The 18396-nt window shown below is 55.3% G+C and overlaps 1 protein-coding gene across 2 annotated transcripts in view; it reads right to left on the bottom strand.

Annotated features, from left to right (window-relative positions):
* Nucleotides 1-4900: 4900 nt before the first annotated feature.
* CFAP92 (cilia and flagella associated protein 92 (putative)) overlaps nucleotides 4901-18396 on the bottom strand; it is a 33721-nt gene continuing 20225 nt past the window's right edge. Inside the window, exons 10-16 of one of the 2 annotated variants that reach the window (XM_058678896.1) lie at nucleotides 14479-15377; nucleotides 13557-13751; nucleotides 11670-11967; nucleotides 7607-7771; nucleotides 7090-7296; nucleotides 6852-7008; nucleotides 4901-5125 (exon numbers count right to left, since the gene is read on the bottom strand). In XM_058678896.1, coding sequence (XP_058534879.1) covers nucleotides 5115-5125; nucleotides 6852-7008; nucleotides 7090-7296; nucleotides 7607-7771; nucleotides 11670-11967; nucleotides 13557-13751; nucleotides 14479-15377 — 1932 coding nt within the window. In that variant the 3' untranslated portion in view covers nucleotides 4901-5114. The remainder of the gene's footprint in view (nucleotides 5126-6851; nucleotides 7009-7089; nucleotides 7297-7606; nucleotides 7772-11669; nucleotides 11968-13556; nucleotides 13752-14478; nucleotides 15378-18396) is intronic. The other variant, XM_058678897.1, reaches the window with a different exon arrangement.

Here is an 18396-nt window from a genome sequence, read left to right as displayed (position 1 = left end):
GAATCTTTTTTTTTTTTTTTAATACATAGAGTGATCTCTGAAACAGACTAATTTTACTTTCTCTGATTTCTTTGCGTGTGTGTGTGTGTGTGTGTGTGTGTGTGTCTTGCTTGGTTGGTCTGGCTAACGCTGCCAGTACCATGTTGAACGAGAGCTAGGAGAGCGGGCATCCATGCTGCTTCCCGATCTTAGAGGAAATACTCCATTCAATACAATATTAACTGGGGGCTTGTTGCATATTGTTTTTATTATGTTTAGCTACAACGGCTTTTACAGATCATTCGGGTTTTGATCGTGACTAGATGCTGATTTCATTGAGCGCTTGTTTTGTGTCTGGGGATGATTGTATAATGTTAATCCTTCATTCTGTTGATGTTATCGACTACATTTGTAGATTTACATACGTTGAACCATTGTCACATCCCTGATAAATCCCACTTGACCCTGGTAAATATCCTTTGACGTGTTGTTGATGGTTTTCTAGTATTTTGTCAATATTGGCATCTGTGTGCATTATTAATACTTGTTATTTTCCCTTCCCTCTCCTCCCCGTCTCATCTCCGCTCTCCCTCCCCCTCAGTTTCAGAACCAAAGTAACGGTGGTCATGTAGAGCTTGGGCCACTTGTCTCCCTGGAATTGCTAAATAGTAATTGTTAGTTCTTGCCGAAGAGGCTGATGGAAGTCACTGAGCGAGCTGTCTCGTCCTGGGCTTTTCTGCATGGATCGGCTTCATTACAGATTGGATTCCATCCCTTGTTATTGGTCTCTTCAGATTTTCTTTGTCTTCATGGTTTTTTTTTTTTTTAAGATTTATTTGCTTTTATTTGAAAGAGAGACAGAAACATCTTCCATTCATGGCTCACTCCCCAAATTACAACAGCCAGAGCTGAGCTGATCCGCAGCCAGGAGCCTCTTCCAGGCCTCCCACATGAGTGGGACCCCAAGGACTTGGGCCATCCTCCACTGCTTTCCCAATCCATTAGCAGAGAGCTGGGTTGTAAGTGGAATATCCGGGACACAAGCCAGCACCCACATGAAATGCTGGCACTGCAAGACAGAGGATTAGCTGGTCAAGCCACTGTGCCAGCCCGTCTTCATATTTACAATGTCAGCAAAAATCGTTAACAGTATCTTTTTTAATCCTATTTTTAATTCAAGTTTTTCTTGATTTCTCTCTTATTTTTATTTTTATTTGAAAGGCAGATTTACAGAGATAAGGAAATGCAGAGAATCTTCTATCCGTCGATTCACTAAATGGCTACAAGAGCCAGGAGCTTCTTCTGGGTCTCCCACATGGATGCAGGGACCCAACGCCCTGGGCCATCCTCTACGGCTTTCCCAGTTCATTAGCAGGAAGCTGGATTGTGAATAGAAAAGCCAGACCACAAAACAGTGCTCATATGGGATGCTGGCACTTGCAGGTGGAGGATTACCCAATTGAGCCATTGCATCAACCCCAGTGATTCTTTTAAAAAGACACTTATTTTGTTTATTTGAAAAGGAGAGTTAACAGAAAGAAGAAAAGAGACAGATCTTCTGTATGACTACTCACTCCCTAAGTGACCACAATGTCCAGGTCTGGGCTAAACTGAAACCATGAGCCTAGAGCTCCTTGCACATCTCCCACAGGGGTAGCAGGAGCCGCCTTCTTCAACTGCTTTTCTAGATCCGTTAGCAAGGAACTGGACTGGAAGTGGAGTAGCCAGGACTTGAGCTGGTGCCTTAAGGGATGCTGACTTTACGGGCAACAGCTTTACCCACTATGCCACAACACTTGTCCTTATATGATCTGTCAATCAAAGTCCCCCACTAGTACTATATTGGAGCTTACCTCTTCCTTTAGAGCTAATGTTTGTTTCGCAGCATCAGATACATAAACAGACACAAAGATTACATATTTTTGTTGAATCAGTCCCTTGAGTATTATATAGTCTTTCCATTTTTAGTTTTTAAATTTTTTATTAATATAAAAGAACATATTTCATAGATGTTTTTCTTTCCCCCTTCTCTCAATCCTCCTTTCCTCATTCTTTAATCTTTGCAAAATGTAATTTCAATTCACTCTGTAATCAACAGGCATAATGCAGCATAACTGATATTCAGCAAGTAAAAAGGAAGACTGCTGTGCCACAGGAATTTAAATAAGGACTCAGGTGGGTTTTTTTTTAAGATTTATTATTTTTTTTTTTATTACAAAGTCAGATATACAGAGAGGAGGAGAGACAAGGAGGATCTTCGTCCAATGATTCACTCCCCAAGTGATTGCAAAGGCCGGTGCTGTGCTGATCAGGAGCTCTTCCGGGTCTCCCATACAGGTACAGTGTCCCAACGCTTTGGGCCATCCTCGACTGCTTTCCCAGGCCACAAGCAGGGAGCTGGATGGGAAGTGGAGCTGCCGGGATTAGAACCAGCGCCCATATGGGATCCTGGCGCATTCAAGGTGAGGACTTTGGCCGCTAGGCCACCACACTGGGCCCTCAGGTGGGTTTTTAGCAAGCAGGAGTTGTCACAGACTGAGGATGGCCCAGAGGTGTGGGAAAGGATGCTAGGATGCACACCCTGGGCTGGTGGGCAAGTGGAAGAGGCTAAGGATTACGGGATCCCCCAGCTAGTTCCTCCCAAAGCCCAGGGTCCTGGCCCAGAGCCCCCAATTATCTCGGCTACTTGCTCATGGTGACTTGGCTCCCCCTCTGGGAAGGGGTTGGCACCACTGCCCCAGGCTGAGCTCTCCCTGGGGCCCTGGCAGGTGTGCAGCTCTGAAGCCACCTGGTAGTGCATCAGCCAGGCCCTGCAGGTCCTGGGGGGCTCCTGAGATGACCCACTCCGGGAGACCTCCTTGGCCACTTTGTTCCCAGCCAGGCCCTGCAGGTCCTGGGGGGGCTCCTGAGATGACCCACTCCGGGAGACCTCCTTGGCCACTCTGTTCCCAGCCAGGCCCCATGCATCCCAGCTGTCCTTGCTGTCTCTGTGGACAGACCTGGTGAGCGCAAGCCTGGGAGCAATGGCCGCTCCTCCCATGGACTGGGGGCTGCAGCCCTGCAGGCCAGGAGGGTCAGGGTGACAGGCAGGGAGCCCAGAGGCCATGGGCAGAAGGGCGCAGAGCCTCACAGTGTCTGGGATAGGCTCGGTGCCCCGTGCTTCTGCCTGGAGCTCCCAGTCCCATCACCTCTCCTGTAGGAGCCTAGCGGTCCATGGTGCCAGCTTAGCTGCAGGGCGTCATCTTTGGTCCCCAGTGCTCGCAGTGTGGCCTGGGCAAGGCCTGGGCCCTTTCTGGCCTGCAGTGTGATGGTACACGGTGGGTGACGGCATGGGGGCACGGGCAGGGCAGCGGCTGCCCTGGGGAGACAGGTGTCATCCCGGAGCCAGGGAGAGTCTCCCCATCAGTGTCTTGCCTCTAGTGTCATGTTCCTCCCCAGGCAGGGAATGCTGATTTCAGGCTTGGGATCTTGGAGAGTAGTGACACATGCAAGGCTGGTCATGAACGGTGGTGGGTCCCATGGGAGGCCGTGGCTGTGTGCTCAGCTGCCCGCCCCGGCCCCTGTGTTCCTGAGCCCTGGTCACCACCCTGTTCCAGTTCATTAGGTCCTGTTGCAATGTCATGCCCTGTGCCCCAGGGGGCGGCTTCTGACCCTCACATTGCTGGCCACAGGGAACCAATGAGATCCTGCGGCTGTACATCGCCCTCACTGGACTGCAGCACGCCGGGCGCATCCTAACCACGAGGGTCAAGTAGGTGCCATTCCCTGTGGATCTCGGGTACACCTGCCCAGCAGAAGCTCGCCTGGACACAAGGCAGGGACGAGACAGTCTCCTGAGCTCACTCGCGGAGTAGTTACTTCCTGGACTACCATTAAGTCACGCATCAGAGCCTGGCCCTGCCCTGGGAGGAAGGGGAGGTGCCGGCTGTCCTGGGAAGCCCTCAGCGTCCAGACACTGGAGTGGCACTGCCCTCCAGCCCCTGGGAGTTCCCATCCCTCCCCTCCCCCAGCAGTGCTTCGGTCCCACACTAGGGAGCTGGTTTCTCACAGTGAGGGGGGGTGGTACTCCTTAGGCAGGGTGCCAGCCCTGAGCCCACCGTGAGACCCTGGTCTGTCCTGTGTCCGACCCTTCTGCTCTCACCTAGGAGCAGAAATCACTGCTGGCACCCAGGCATGGGTGCTCACAGTATTTGGCTAACTTCTTGGCCACAAAGCCGGCTGTGCCCTGCACCCTGTAAGGTGGCTGGAGGTGGCTGGCCCTTCTCTGCCAGCCTGCAGCCAGGGAGGAGCACAGAGTTCCAGGCTTCTGAGGGGTCATCTGCACACATCAGGGTGTGGGACTGTGGACTATGCAGTGAGCTTCAAGGATGCTCTGAGCAGTCACACGGACCACTGGCTGGAGACCTCTAAACTCCCCCCCAGCAAACTGTGGACCTAGAGTTGATGGACAGTCCTGGGGTCCTGCATCCTGGTCTCAAAGGATAAGTGGTCCCAGTAAGTGCACCATGGGCGAGGAGTGTGAGTGCAGTCCCATCTCCTGCACGGAGAACACGCTGTGTTTTGCTGGACTTCCACAAGGCTGCTGTTCAGCTTAAGTGAGCCTTGTGGGACCCTCAGCCACCAGCCCCTGGACCAGCCAGGAACCAGAAACCTGGATTCCCTGGGGGTGGGGTAGAGTGGGGAACATACTGGCTGTGTCTGCAGGGCCAAGGGAGCCCCACCTGGGCTAAGTCCAGGAGCCCTCCGTGGGGCACACCCAGTCTCAACCTCTGGGGAAGACAGCAGGGGAAAGGCAGTGTAGGAACTCAGCCACTGTGGCCCCGGGCCCCCCACAGGAGCAGTGTGGGGCCTGGATTCTCTGGCCGGCCAGCACAGCAGGCCAGCCCCGCGCTCTGCACTGGACATGGGAACCACGATGCCAAGGGATGTCCCACAAGCACTTTAATGCAGTTGAGGGTGGGAAGGAGGGGGTCCCTGGGTGCTGCGGCCCTGCAGGGGGTCCCGGGAGGCAGGGACGACGCGAGTCAAGGCTGTGATGTCCAGTGCTGGTCCCTGGGAGGGTGAGGCCCAGGCTGCTGCATGCAGGAAAAGCCAGGCAGGTGCTTGGGGCTGCCGAGGGCCTCTGCTGCTCCTGGTCATCTTCTGCCTGAGAGAAGAGGGGGGTTAGTGATAGGGGCCCAAGCTGCCCTGCACTCACTGTAAAGCAGCGCTGTCCCAGAGCAGGAAACAGGCTCAGACACTAAGCAACCAGCTCAGTGTTTGGAGTGGGACTGAAGTTACAACCCCAGACTGGGGCTGCTGGGCCAGGCCTTTCAGCCCCGGCCAGGCTGCCCTGCGTGGCTGACAGGCTGTAGTGGAGGGGTTGGGTTCTCAGCGTCACCCGTGCCCACCTTGGTCCCGGCAGGTCCTGTTGGCCAACATGTTCTGCGTGGAAGCTCATCTCCAGAACCTCGCCAGCCTGTCTCAGCTGGACAAGCGTGAGTGGGCACCGCAGGGGACAGGGCCCCACTCCGGGAGGGCGGGGTGGGAGCCGTCCCTGGGACCCAGGTCAGCCTGGGCTGGTGGCAGCGGTGCCTGCCTGGCAGGGCACACACTGGTGGGCCTGACCCCTCCCCGGGACAGCTGTGGGTGGAGCAGAGGTGCCCACACATGGCCGCTTGTGTGTGCTGGCCCTGCTGGGCAGGCCCGGCCGTGTCCTTGTGTCTGCCAGGGGTGCGGGGAGGAGTTGTGGTGACACTGCACAGGCTCTGGAGAGAGCACTAGCTCTGCTCCTCAGCCGCCGCACAGCACCCAGAGAGAATGCCCAGCTCTGCCCGCTCAGGCTTGGACCTTCCGTTTGTGGTGTCCCTCCTTCTTGCCCGCCCCATATTGGACTGTGCAGCACCCAGTCCCCTCCTGACCCCCGAGTCCTGTGGGCTGGAGGCGCTGGATCAGCATCCTTGCAGAGGCCCCTTTGGGCCGGGCCTGGTGTGGGTGAGGAGGGAACACCTTCCACCCAACTCACTGGATTGGGGTGTCAGAGCAGCACAGGAGGCGGCCCTGTGGCACTCCCCGAGGTTGGTCCACAGGGCAGCGTGGGGAGGAGGGGAAACACCGTTCCAAAGGCCCTGTGCGCATGCTTGGGGACGCGGCCTGCTGCCTCCCTCTGGCCACGGCGTGGATGGGTCTCCCTTTCTCTCCTGCAGTGTTTCTTCAACATGGCAAGATAAGCATGTTTCTGTCCATGAATTCCTGGGAGCTGGCACTAGGAGCACTGCCAGTGGGGCCCACAGGGAGCCCTGGCACCCCTGGGTGGGCAGCAGCCAGCTGGAGCCTCAGCATGTCCCGGGCCAGCTGGACAGGGGAGGGGCACCGGCCTGCTGTGCTCAGGAGGCAGGGAAGGACTGGACCCCACCTTACGTATCCCGTGTTGCTTTCTAGGAAGAAGACTTTGGCCAGCCTCGGAGCTGAGAGAAACTCACTTCACGTCTCCCCTCAGAGTTCTCACCCATTAGCCTACCACCGTGGGCTCTGTCAGCCTGCCAACGAACCATCAGGAGTGGAGGGGAAGCAGATAGGGGGACTGGTGTGGCCAGACCTGTTCCTTCCTGGGAGAAGCAGCAGTTCCGGGAGATGGAGGGGTGCGGGAAGGTCCCCGTGAGGCCCAGGGATGCAGACGCCAGCCAAGGGCCACAGCATCGTGTCTCACTGTCCCCATAACCCCCTGACTCGACAGCTGAGAGGCCAGGCCCGGCATCTGCCCGAGTGACAGGTGCAGCTCTCCTGAGCTCCCCCTGGACCCCACCTTGAGTTCTCAGCAAGTCCTGACATCACTATGCACACGGAATGCAAAGTCCCTGACAGCAGCAGAAGCGCCAAGGGGCTAGGCCCACCTGTCGCAGGCTCCAGTGCTACAGGTGGGGGCAGCTGGAAGAAAGGCGGTGGCTTCTTGTACAGGTCGAAGTCTAGGTGGCGCTGGTCCCAGCTCCATCTGTCGCGATCCAACACGGGCTTCAGCACGTTGGCGAACAGTGCACACTCCATCCACTCCTGTCACGGAGCAGGTTGGTAGGGCCACAGGCCCCCAGACACCCCCATGCCCGCACCCGAGTCCCAAATTCTCCCCGAGACCTCATCCAGCTCTCTGATGGGGGGCAGCCTGAGGCTCTCGGACTGGCCGGCGGGGCCGCTCTGCAGGCCTGTCACCTGGAAGCCACCGGCCGTGAGCCAGGCCTGGCGGGACCGCTGCTCGGCTTGCTTCTTCTCCTCCTCCGAGTCCTGAGGCTCCACCATGGCTGAGAGGTAATTCTGGGAGTACGTGAACCTCCTTCCTGGCTCCTGCAAACACGGGCAAACAGATCCACTTGGAAGGGCTGGTGGCCGTGGGGATTGCAGGCGGGGTCAGAACAGCTGGGGCGCAGTGTGAACTGTGCGATGACCCGTAAGGGGCCTCTTGCTTTCAGTGGAGCACCCACTGGCTACAAGGCTTCGCAACTGTGGACAGGCAAACATGGACACACAGTCCCTTTGGTCACCCTCGGGTGGGAAACAGCGCTGTCCCCCGTGCTTCGCAGGGTGCCTGCCTTCCCTCTGACATCTGAGGACAGAGCTTGCCGAACCTGCCACCTGCCAGTGTCCTGTCCCTCACCTTGGCCATCTCCTTGTACAGCTCCTTCTTGGCAAGCTGGGTGGAGTTCAGGGTCTGAGTGCTGTAGTTGTAGACAGCGTGGTTGGCCGGAGCAGAAATTCTGATCACCTTCACTGCCGACTTTGGGGGCCTCTTGCCGGCTTGGTGAACTTCCTGGATGTTTTTCTGTGGAAAGAGACCCGAGTCCTTACCTGTGCCGGTCCCCTCCACTTCGCCTGGAAGCTCTGGTGCAGGGAGCTAGGGCACAGCTGCAGAATGGGCATTGATGGGCACTGAGTCCTGGTGCTGTGCTGCATTCTAGAGCCTCGCCCAAGGTCCCTGCTGTTGGAGCACGCAGCACGGGCGCCATCCTTCCTTTCAGCTGCTACAGAGACCCCCAGCTGTGAGGCCAGTGAGACAGGCTTTCTTGGGGCTCTGCCTCTGAGGAGGAACTCGCACAGTTCCCCCCTCAACCCCCCCTTGAGAGAGCCACTTGGGAAGCCAGAGACCCCAATCATTGCCCACCCCAGCAGAGCAGCTCTGATGCGTGCACCCAAGCCCGTGTCCCACGCCCTCCAGGGGGGCCTGTTCCATGGGGGCCCTTGGTCCTGCGTTGGAGGCCCAGTCCCTCCGCCTTTGCCCTCCCGATGCTGCCGGGAACAAGGATGAGAGCCCCACTGCCACTGTTACAGAGGGTGTAGGGAGCCTGCAGCCTGGGAGATGGAAAGATATGACCACTGGCATCACACAGAAACACAAAGGATCATTAGGGACAACTGTGGGCAACTGCATACCAACAGATCGGAAAATCTAGAAGAAAAGTTTCTGGACACACAGAACGTACAAACAATGAACCTAAAAGACTAAAAACCTGAGCCAGCCCGCCCTGGGTAACGAGACTGAGTCGGCATTTAAAGTGTCCCAGCAGAGCAGGACTCAGGCCTGAGGGTCTCGTTGTGGGGTCTCCCCCCGCAAATTCCACCGAAAAACTGACAACAACGCTTCTTAAACAGTCCCAGAAGCCCAGCACGAGGGAACCTTCCCAAACTCCTCAGCGTTATAGCACCAGAACTGACAAGGACACACACACACACCCCTGTGACTACAGCAAAACTTCTCAGTGAAATACCAGCTCAATTTAGCAGTGTATTAAAAATATTCCTACCGGGCCCAGTGGCGTGGCCTAGCGACTAAAGTCCTCGCCTTGAACGCCCCGGGATCCCATATGGGCACCGGTTCTAGTCCCGGCAGCCCCACTTCCCATCCAGCTCCCTGCTTGTGGCCTGGGAAAGCAGTCGAGGATGGCCCAAAGCTTTGGGACCCTGCACCCGCGTGGGAGACCCAGAAAGAGGTTCCTGGTTCCTGGCTTTGGATCGGCACACACCGGCCTTTGCGGCTCACTTGAGGAGTAAATCATAGGACGGAAGATCTTCCTCTCTGTCTCTCCTCCTCTCTGTGTATCTGACTTTGTAATAAAAATAAATAAATCTTTAAAAAAATATTCCTACCAGGATCAGGTGGGATTTATCCTAGGGCTGCAAGGGATAGCTCACCATATGGAAATAAACTATGTAAAACAAGGTATTAAAAAATAAGGTATTAGCAGAATGAAGGATATAATGAAGAGATGTTGAAAAAAAAAACTCTAGAAAATAACCAACACCCACTCAGGATTAAAATCCTGAGTAATGTTTATATAAAAGGGCCTTATACCAACAAAATGAAGGCTGCATGTGACAGACCCATAGCTTTTCATGGGGAAAAATCTGAAAGCATTTTGTCTAAGTTCTGGCACTACAAACAGACCTAACACTCAGGGCCGTACCATGGTGTAGCACGTTAAGCCACTGTCTGCAGTGCGGGGATCCCATGCGGGCACCAGATAGTCACGGCTGTGCCACTTCCAATCCAGCTCCCTGCTACTGCGCCTGGGGAAGCAGTAGAGGATAGCCCAGGTTCTTGAGCCTCTACACCCACGTGAGAGACACAGAAGCAGCTCTGGGCTCCGGGCTTCCACCTGGCATCACAGCCATTTGGAGAATGAGCCAGCAGATAGAAGGTTCTCTTCCTCTACACTTCCACTGTGCAAATAAATCCATCTGAAAAGGAAAGGAGCATCGACTCTCATGGCTTTAACTGAAATGTGATAGAAATCTCTGCACCAGAACAATCAGGTGAGAGAAAAGGCACAAAAAGGTGCCATGATGCCCCCTGCTGGCAAATGTTGGTATTGCAGGAAGTGGCTTAATTTCTATGCTACATTATCAGCCCTGAAAGAACTACTTTTTATTATTTTTAAAAGATGTATTTATTTGAAAGGCAGAGTTAAAGAGACAGGATGTACTGGTTCACCGTCTACAAGGCTGCAATGGCCAGAGTTGTGCCAGACTGATGCCAGGAACCTGGGGCTTCATCTGGGGGTGTCATGTAGGCTCAGGGGTCCACACACTTTGGCCATCTGCCGCTGCCTTTCCAGGCACGCTAGCAAGGGGCTGGACTAGAAGCAGCACATTGAGGATTCAAACCGGTGCCCATATGGGATTTCAGGGAAACAGGCATTGGCTGAACCCATAGCATCACGGCGCCAGCCCTGTTCATTTTGTTTTGTTTTTAAATGCTATGTGGGGTTAAAGCAAACACGATGTAAAGCAGCAGAGGCGTTGTGCAGAATGGTAGGAAATGCCTCAGAAACACCAGACCTCGCACACGATCCAGCCATCCCACTTCTTTGGGTGTCTTTCCAAAGAAAGGGAAATGAGCCTCTCCAAGCGGTGCGCACACCCCCATGTTTGCTGCAGCCCAACACATAAAACATGGACGCAACCTTGATGTCCACCGACAGGTGACACAGAGGAACTAACGCATGTACATTCGCAGCGGCAGGTTAGCTATCACAGTGAGTCTCTGCAGCGGGTGGATGGGGCCGGCAGCCGGGCAGGGACATCATGCTATGTGAAACACGTCGGCCACACAATGACAGATTTCACTCGTGGTGTCTCGTGTGGAAGTTCAAGCGGGAAAGCTCCCTCTGAATGTATGATAGTGAGCCCCAGCAGGCACCAAAACAGCCTTGGACAGGAGCAAGCTCCAGCATCCCGCCACACTGCAGGGTGACCAGTGTCCACAGCCATACAAGGTTTTGATTAAACAGAGTTCAAAGCCTCCGACAAGGAGATGGAACTACCTTGACTAAAGCAGAACACATTTTATACTTTCCTAAAATATCACACTGTACCTATACATGTTTGCAGTTCCTGTGTATTTAAGAAAGTTCTTGGGGCCAGCGCAGTGCCTAAACAGGCTAAGACCCTGCCTGCTGGCACCAGCATCCCATATGGACACCAGTTCGTGTTCTGGCTGCTCCACTTCCTGATCCGCTCCCTACGTGTGGCCTGGGAAGGCAGTGGAGGACGGCCCAAGTCCTTGGGACCCTGCACCCAGGAGGAAATGCCTGGCTCCTGTCTTCAGACGGCTCAGCTCTGGCCATTGTAGCCATTTGGGGACTGAACTAGTGGATGGAAGATCTTTGTTTCTCCTTCTCTCTGTAAATCTGCCTTTCCAATAAAAAGAAATAAGGAGATAGGAACTCTAACCTAATTTCACCTTTAATGTATATGATACATGTTATCAAATCATACTGTACTCCAAAAATGTGCGATAATGAAAATATTAACTCCTGAGTAAATGCACCGTATTCCTGTACACATGGAAGTGGACTGAGATGGTGAGGTAAGGAATATTCTATTGCTAAACTTTCTAATAGGCATATACTTGGATCTGGCTTTATAATTCAGAAGAAATTTAAGGCACACAACGAGAACATAGAGTGCATATTGTCCTATGTTGAATCTGGCCAAGGATGAACACAGAGGAAGGGTCACAGCTTTAAATGTCAGCATTGCTCCAGGGAAAGAACAAAACCCAAGCAGCCAGCTCTGCCAGTACCTTTCTGTCCAAGGTGACGAACGGGAGACCCGGGAAGTGCTTTTTGTGAAACAACAAAAAACGCTAGCACTTGCCCCGGGTGTGTGTGCAGGTGAGTGGACAGCCCAGGGGCCCTGGTGCCCAGCAGAGCGAGGCCCACCTGGATCAGGCTGAGCTTGTGGCCTTCCTTCTGCAGCAGCACCGCGTTCCGCCACTGCAGGTACTTCCGCTGGTGGGCGTGGATCTCGGTGGAGAGTGTGGAGGTCCGGTTCCGGAAGTGTTCCAGATTGGGGCTGGGCTGGGGCGGTGTGGCCAACAGCGCCTCCTCTGAGAATCCTTCTTGGGTGATGGGGATCCCAAACTCCTGGCTCAGGTCTCTGATCATGGCCGAGGAGGGCAGCAGGTCACCCACAATCACGTCCCTGAGCCTGGTGCTGTTATAGCAGATGTCATAGATCCTGCAAGGGAAGAGGAGCCAGCCACTCAGCCTCACCCGCCTGGCGAGGCGTGCCAAGGTGGCTGCTCTACACAGGAAATGGGAACACCGGGGTGCCAAGCAGAAGGTGCCAGATCACGACTACGTAAATGAAGAATGATTCTGGTCTGATGAGCCTGAACTCAGAGCAAACTCTCTCACCATCTCCCTCCTGGCCCTGGAAGCCAGGTCCCCTCACGTCTGTTCTGTGACAGTCCTTACCCAGGCTCCTCAGCGGTCCCACCAAGCTGCCCACAGCAGTGCATGTGGGTCTGGGAGCCTCCTGTGTGGGGGACAGGGGACATGCACGCACCCTCACTTCTGACCCCACTTCCCCCAGCCACGAGAACACTCACAACATGAGCACACATTGGAGAGATGGTCTCTGGTCTCCATAGACGGCATACACAGTGCCTGCCAGTGTCATCCCACCTCCCCCGTCTGAGGGCTGGCCCCGGGCGCCCTCCCCATGCCCTGGCTCATGGATCGCGCCCAGAACACACACTCCAGGACCGCCTGCTGCCGCTGTGTTGGAGTGCCCAGGATTGAGCCTGCCTGTCCCCTGTGGCAGAGCTAGGGCGGCCAATTAGGAGTGTAGGTATGGTCTCCCCAGCCCTGGCTGGGCTGCCTCCTCTTCCCCTTGAGTGCATAGTTAAAGCAGGGATCCATGGGGTCCCCCTGATGCTGGCTTTAAAAATGCAAAGACAGGGCCTTGGGACCCTGCACACCCACAGGGGAGACCAGGAGTAAGCTCCGGGTTCCTGGCTTTAGATAGGCTCAGCTGGGGCCACTGGGGCCATGTGGGGAGAGAACCAGCAGATGGAAGATCTGTTTGTCTCTCCCTCTTTCGCACCTCCTGCCCCACACAGAGCCTGCCCCGGCGGGTACCTCCTGGCTGGCCATGCCTCAAGGTCCTGCCTCCTGCAGCAGGGGCAGGACCTGCCCCTCAGCACGCCACGAACTGTCACTGTTCAATGACTGTTCCACAAACGGACAGAGGGACCACTGAGCCATGGCGTAGGAGCGTGCTCTCGGCTTCATGTGTCAGAGCCAGAAATGGCAAACGTACCCCTCAGGAAACGCAGCTGAGCCAGCCTGGCTGGCACTGCCCTCCCGCGCTCCCTCAGCTCTCTGGGAAGACAGGTGTAACCCCCATTCCACACCACGCACTCTCCTCCAGCCAGAGACAGCAGGCGCAGCAAAGGCATGAGTGGGAATGACCCTGCCTTCCTCCTCCCATGGGAGTGCCTAGAACCATCGGCCACAGACCACACCTGCAGAGGGAGCCTCCCCCACGCCTGCACAGGGCCCCCCCACACCTGTACAGGGGCCCCCCCACCTGCAGAAGGACCCCCCACACCTGCACAGGGGCCTCCCGGACACCTGTACAGGGAGCCTCCCCCAAGCCTGCACAGGGGCCTCCCCACACCTGTACAGGGGCCCCCCACACCTGCACAGGGGCCCCCCACACCTGCACAGGGAGCCTCCCCCAAGCCTGCACAGGGGCCCCCCACACCTGCAGAGGAACCCCCCCACACCTGCAGAGAGGCCCCCCATGCCTGCAGGGCCCACCTGGCCAGCGCCCGGAAGACACTCCTGGGCACCTGGCGACGCAGGTAGAGCGCCGCCTGCCGCATGAGCTGCGACATGGGCTTGAAGAGGTGCACCCGGCACAGCAGGGTGTCCAGGTCCCCGTAGAGGCGGCAGCGGAAGCGCAGCTTGGAGTTGTACAGCACCTTGTGTCTTCCCTTCTCTGTCTCGGGAATTCTGCAAGACAAGGGGGAGGGCGCCAGGCTCGACGTCGCTCTACTCCGCAGGGTCTGAGCGCTGGCTGCCTTCACCAATATCCACGGCCCCAGCCCTGGTTACAAACAGACCACAGGCTCATGAATCAGGTGGGGAGAGAAATTTCAACACCTGAGGCCTGGCAGGGCGGAGAGGACCGTGAGGGCTCCCACCCTGCCCTGGCACTCCGGCCACTGTCACTGCTCTGAGCCAGGGCACAGTCTGTGCGTGCCCTGGCTCCCCAGCCAGGACTCTGTCCAGTCACAGCCCTTCATGCCTGCGATGCACACACCCATGTCCCACCCTTCTATGGAGATGTGTCTGTTGTTTTCACATCAGCTCACAGGCTTTTCCATGTGTTTAAGATACTCTGTTCCACATATTATATGTAACTTGTTTGTGGTTCTTCTTGTCACAATCTTACGGTATCTTTTGATAAACAAGTTATTCAGTTTAAGGAAGCCAACGCTATCATTCCTCTCACTTACATCCCACCCAGAGAACTTTCTCTACTCTGAGTGATGGAAATCTTCTATACCATCTAGCAGTTACCGAGTCCTGGGCAAACTCCTGATGAATCCCCTGAATTGAGCCAACCTCTCCCTCTCTCAGATGACCCTGATCCTGAACTTGGCTTCAAGCGGCCTCTCTGCTCCCCACCCCCCATCCATCCGTCACTTGCATGCAAAACTCAAAGCCAACCACCTACAGGTGCTGAAGGTTCTCCCACAGCTGCCTCAAGCCCTGGTCGGCCAAGCCTTCCAGAACGAAGAGGTGGAGCTCGCCGTCCAGCAGGTGGAAGCCGGTGAGCACGTTCAGCTGCTGCTGCTCCTGGATCTTCACCCGCATCCTGAAGGTGGACAGGATCTGCTGGGTGTTCCTGATGGGGCAGGAGCCCAGCTCCAGGGCCTGGGCATTAATCACGGTGATGTCCTGGAGCACACTATGCAGCAGGAGTGTCTTCCTGTGGTCAAACAGGATGACGATGCGGCCGAACTGAGAGCCCTGGAGGTCGGGGTCAGCGGTCCCAGCCCTGAGTGGCACCGTGATGTCCACCCGAAGCTTCAGCTGGGATCCAGCGTCCAGGTAGTTGCCCATGGGCATTGGGCCACGGTGGAGGCCATCTTTGGGGACCCGGAAGCCCCCAACCTTCCTGAGGCTGCTGTCTTCCATGGGGTCTATGAGCTTGGGCTCACAGCTGTGGATTGGCACATCCAGGTCCAGGAACCTGTGGCCCAGAAGGAGGTCAGCAAAACTGACCTGGGCCACCCCGTACGGGTCCCACAGCTTGTGCCTGGATTTCAGAGGATTGGCCTCCGTCTCCTTAGGGGAGATCACAGCAGGCAGGTTGAGGAACATATCCAGGGGATCCTCCCCAAACACGCTGGGCTTCTGCAAGTAGTCCTCGGACTTGCGGTCACGGTCATGAACTTCCACCACCATGGGGGGGCCTTCCAGGTACTCCCTCAGGTCACCGGGGTGCATCCCGCCGAGGAAGACAACGTTGATGTCCTGGAAGTGAACGCGGGGGGCATGGGGCTCCCCCTCAGTCTTGTGAACCGGGGCATCATGGAACTGATACTTGCAGTACACAGGCATGCAGAGCCTCTAGGGGAGACAGGGCGGCAGCAGGTCACCTGGCTGCGCCAGCGCTCGCTCCCCTCCCCCTTCTCCCCAGGAACAGGCGGCTCCCATGGGAGCAGGGCACATCCCACTGCCACACTTGCTGCCCGCGGCCCTGGGAGCCCAAGGACCTCAAAACCAACAGGCCCCTGAGCACACATGGTGCCAGGTGGTTCCGGGACTGCCTGGCCTCATGCACATGTAAGCACCCTGATGGTGGCTGGCAGGGGATGAGGCCTCAGGCCTGTGCGCTGCTGTTTCTGTGCAGGCAGACACTTCATGGGACATGGAGTCCAAAGGTAAGCTTATTTCAGCGCCAAAAAAAAAATTGAAACGCAAGCATGGTTTCTCCATACTGTACATTTTCCGTACACTTTTTCAAGACTCTTTGTCTATTTACCGGCACAGAACAGTTTAAAGTAGAATTTTTAGATGACCATTTACGTTAGTGTAAAAAACAAAGCTTTTAGGAAGAAACTAAATGAAAGTTGACAACCCCAAAGCACGGCAGAGAGAAGTGAAAAACGCTCTCACAGAGAACCAACCGCTGCTGTGGCCAAAGTATACAACACAAAGCTAAACGCTAAAGCCAGAATCACAACCAGTCCACAAGAAAACATGGTGTGGGGATCTCCATAAACGTGCGGCGAAGGAAGATTTAACAGGATCCCATAAATACTCCTAACAGAAAGTTGGTAAACCAGACTCCATCAAAGTTGGTAAACCAGACTCCATCAAAGATACCAACTACAGAATTCAAGTTCTACACAGGAAAAAAACCTTATGACATAACCCTCTCTATGTGTACATAAACATACACGCACATGTGTGTGCTATGATCTGAATGTCTGTGTCCATCTAAAATGTATACATTAAATATAAAGGCCTCGTGTGACCGTCCCCTGGGAGAGGACCGGTCACAGCAACCCCCCCAGATGAGACCACTGTCCCTACAGAAGGGACACAGCCAGCCAGTTCCCTCCACCCGCCGCTACGCGGAAGGGGCTCTCAGCAGGCCCTAGGCCCTGGCTGCCTGCACTCCGGCAATGTGAGAAACAAGTGCGTGTGTTCCACAAGCCACCCATTTCACAAGCTCACACAGATGAGACAGGTGCAGCACAAAGGGCTCGCATCCAGAATGCAAAAACAGAACACCCGCAATCGGTAATAAAGAAGACAAGCAATGAAAACCAACGGCACAGGAGCTTTCAAACCTGGCAGAGTGGTGTGAGCACGTACCATCTGCCTCTCTAGGTCAGAGCTGGTGGGGCAGCTGAGGGCTGGGCCCACGGAGGGGCCTGGCCAGCGCAGCAGGGCATTTCCTGGGCCTGAGTTTCCCCCTTTATGCTCAGGATGGCACTCATCAGATGACCGAATCCCCAATACAGTACCAGGCATGGGCACGTGCAGCTCAGAGAAGCCCTCTACTGCCCGACCAACACCCTGTTGGACACACAGCACAGGGAGTTCGTCGCCACTACTTCCCATCCCTGGCCCTGCCCTTGGGGACGTCCAATACCCAAAAGCACCTCTTGGTGGCCGTGAGAGCAGCCAGGCAAGTGCCTAGGACTCTTCCGTCCATATGTCTGCCCACCTCTCACCCTCAGAGACAGGTCCCAGTTCAGGAGTCCAGGGCAGAGTGGGAACCAAGAAGCCACAGCTATTAGCCCACTCCGCAGCCCGGAGAGCTGGCAAACGCGGTGGACATGGCAGACAAGAGACAAACGAAGATGGGATCCCACGACACAACATGAGCGCGCGTGAACGAGCATGGACAGACCTGCTCCAACACAGTACGTCAGAGGCCTAGGGAACGCAGCCCCGGAGCAATGTCCCCAAGCAAGACACCTGCAGGACATAGCAGGGACATAACAGCACCGAACAACCACAACCCGCTCCAACCGGTGACCCAGCGCCCCACGGCCAGGGACACAGCTGAGGGCAACGAGACAGTGCGCCCAGCGGGACCTGCACGCCTGTGTTCACCGCAGCTCCATTCACAACAGCCGGGACGCGGCCGGCCGAGGGGGAACGGGTGAAGAAAAGGTGTCACGTGCAGGCAGTGGAACAGCAAACAGCCATGACAAAGAAGGAAACTGTGACATCTGCAGACAGGCAGGCAGAATCCGGGTCATCACGCAAGCGGAAGTCAGAGGAAGACTAACACTGCATGCCGCGTTGACAAAAAGTCAATCTGCTCTGACAGGGGATTCCAGTGTTCCACAGCACAGCACAGGGACCGTAATTCACAGTACGATAGTCTCTGTTGTACACAACTACAAAAGGGGAGCTGGTAGACTCCAATGTAGAGTTAAGGAAATGAGGGCCTGGCGCAGTAGCCTACTGGCTAAACTCCTCGCCTTGTATGTACCTGGATCCCATATGGGCACCGGTTCTAATCCCAGAGACCCACTTCCCATCCAGCTCCCTGCTTATGGCCTGGGAAAGCAGTTGAGGACGGTCCAAAGCCTTGGGACCCTGCACCTGTGTGGAGACCTGGAGAAAGCTCCTGGCTCCTGGCTTCAGATCAGCTCAGCTGCAGCCATTGCGACAATCTGGGGAGTGAACTAGCAGAGAGATCTTTCCCTGTGTTTCTCCTTCTCTGTAAATCTGCCTTTCCAAGAAAAATGAGTAAATCTTTTTTAAAAAATGTGCAAATATTACGTTAAGTCAATATTTAAATTTAAAAGGTCTAACATGAGAGAGAGAGAGAGAGAGAGAGAGAGAGAGAGAGAGAGAGAGAGAGAGAGAGAGAGAGAGAGAAATAGAACAGTGCCTTAAAAACACTACAGGACAGTTACTTTTTACCTGGAACTCTCTACCCAAACTATCAATCAACTATCAGGATACAATAAAGGTATTTTCAGATGTATATCAGATAGAACTCTCAGTAGCCTTACTCACGAAGTTCCTGGAAGTTGTGCCTCAGAAGAACCACGAGGGAAAGAGGAAGACACAGGACCGAGACAGGGAGACCCATGAGGACCCAGCAGAACTCCCTGGC

Source organism: Ochotona princeps, chromosome 21 (genome assembly GCF_030435755.1).
Source record: "Ochotona princeps isolate mOchPri1 chromosome 21, mOchPri1.hap1, whole genome shotgun sequence".
Taxonomy (NCBI): domain Eukaryota; kingdom Metazoa; phylum Chordata; class Mammalia; order Lagomorpha; family Ochotonidae; genus Ochotona; species Ochotona princeps.
This window is presented reverse-complemented; position numbering and strand designations above follow the sequence as displayed.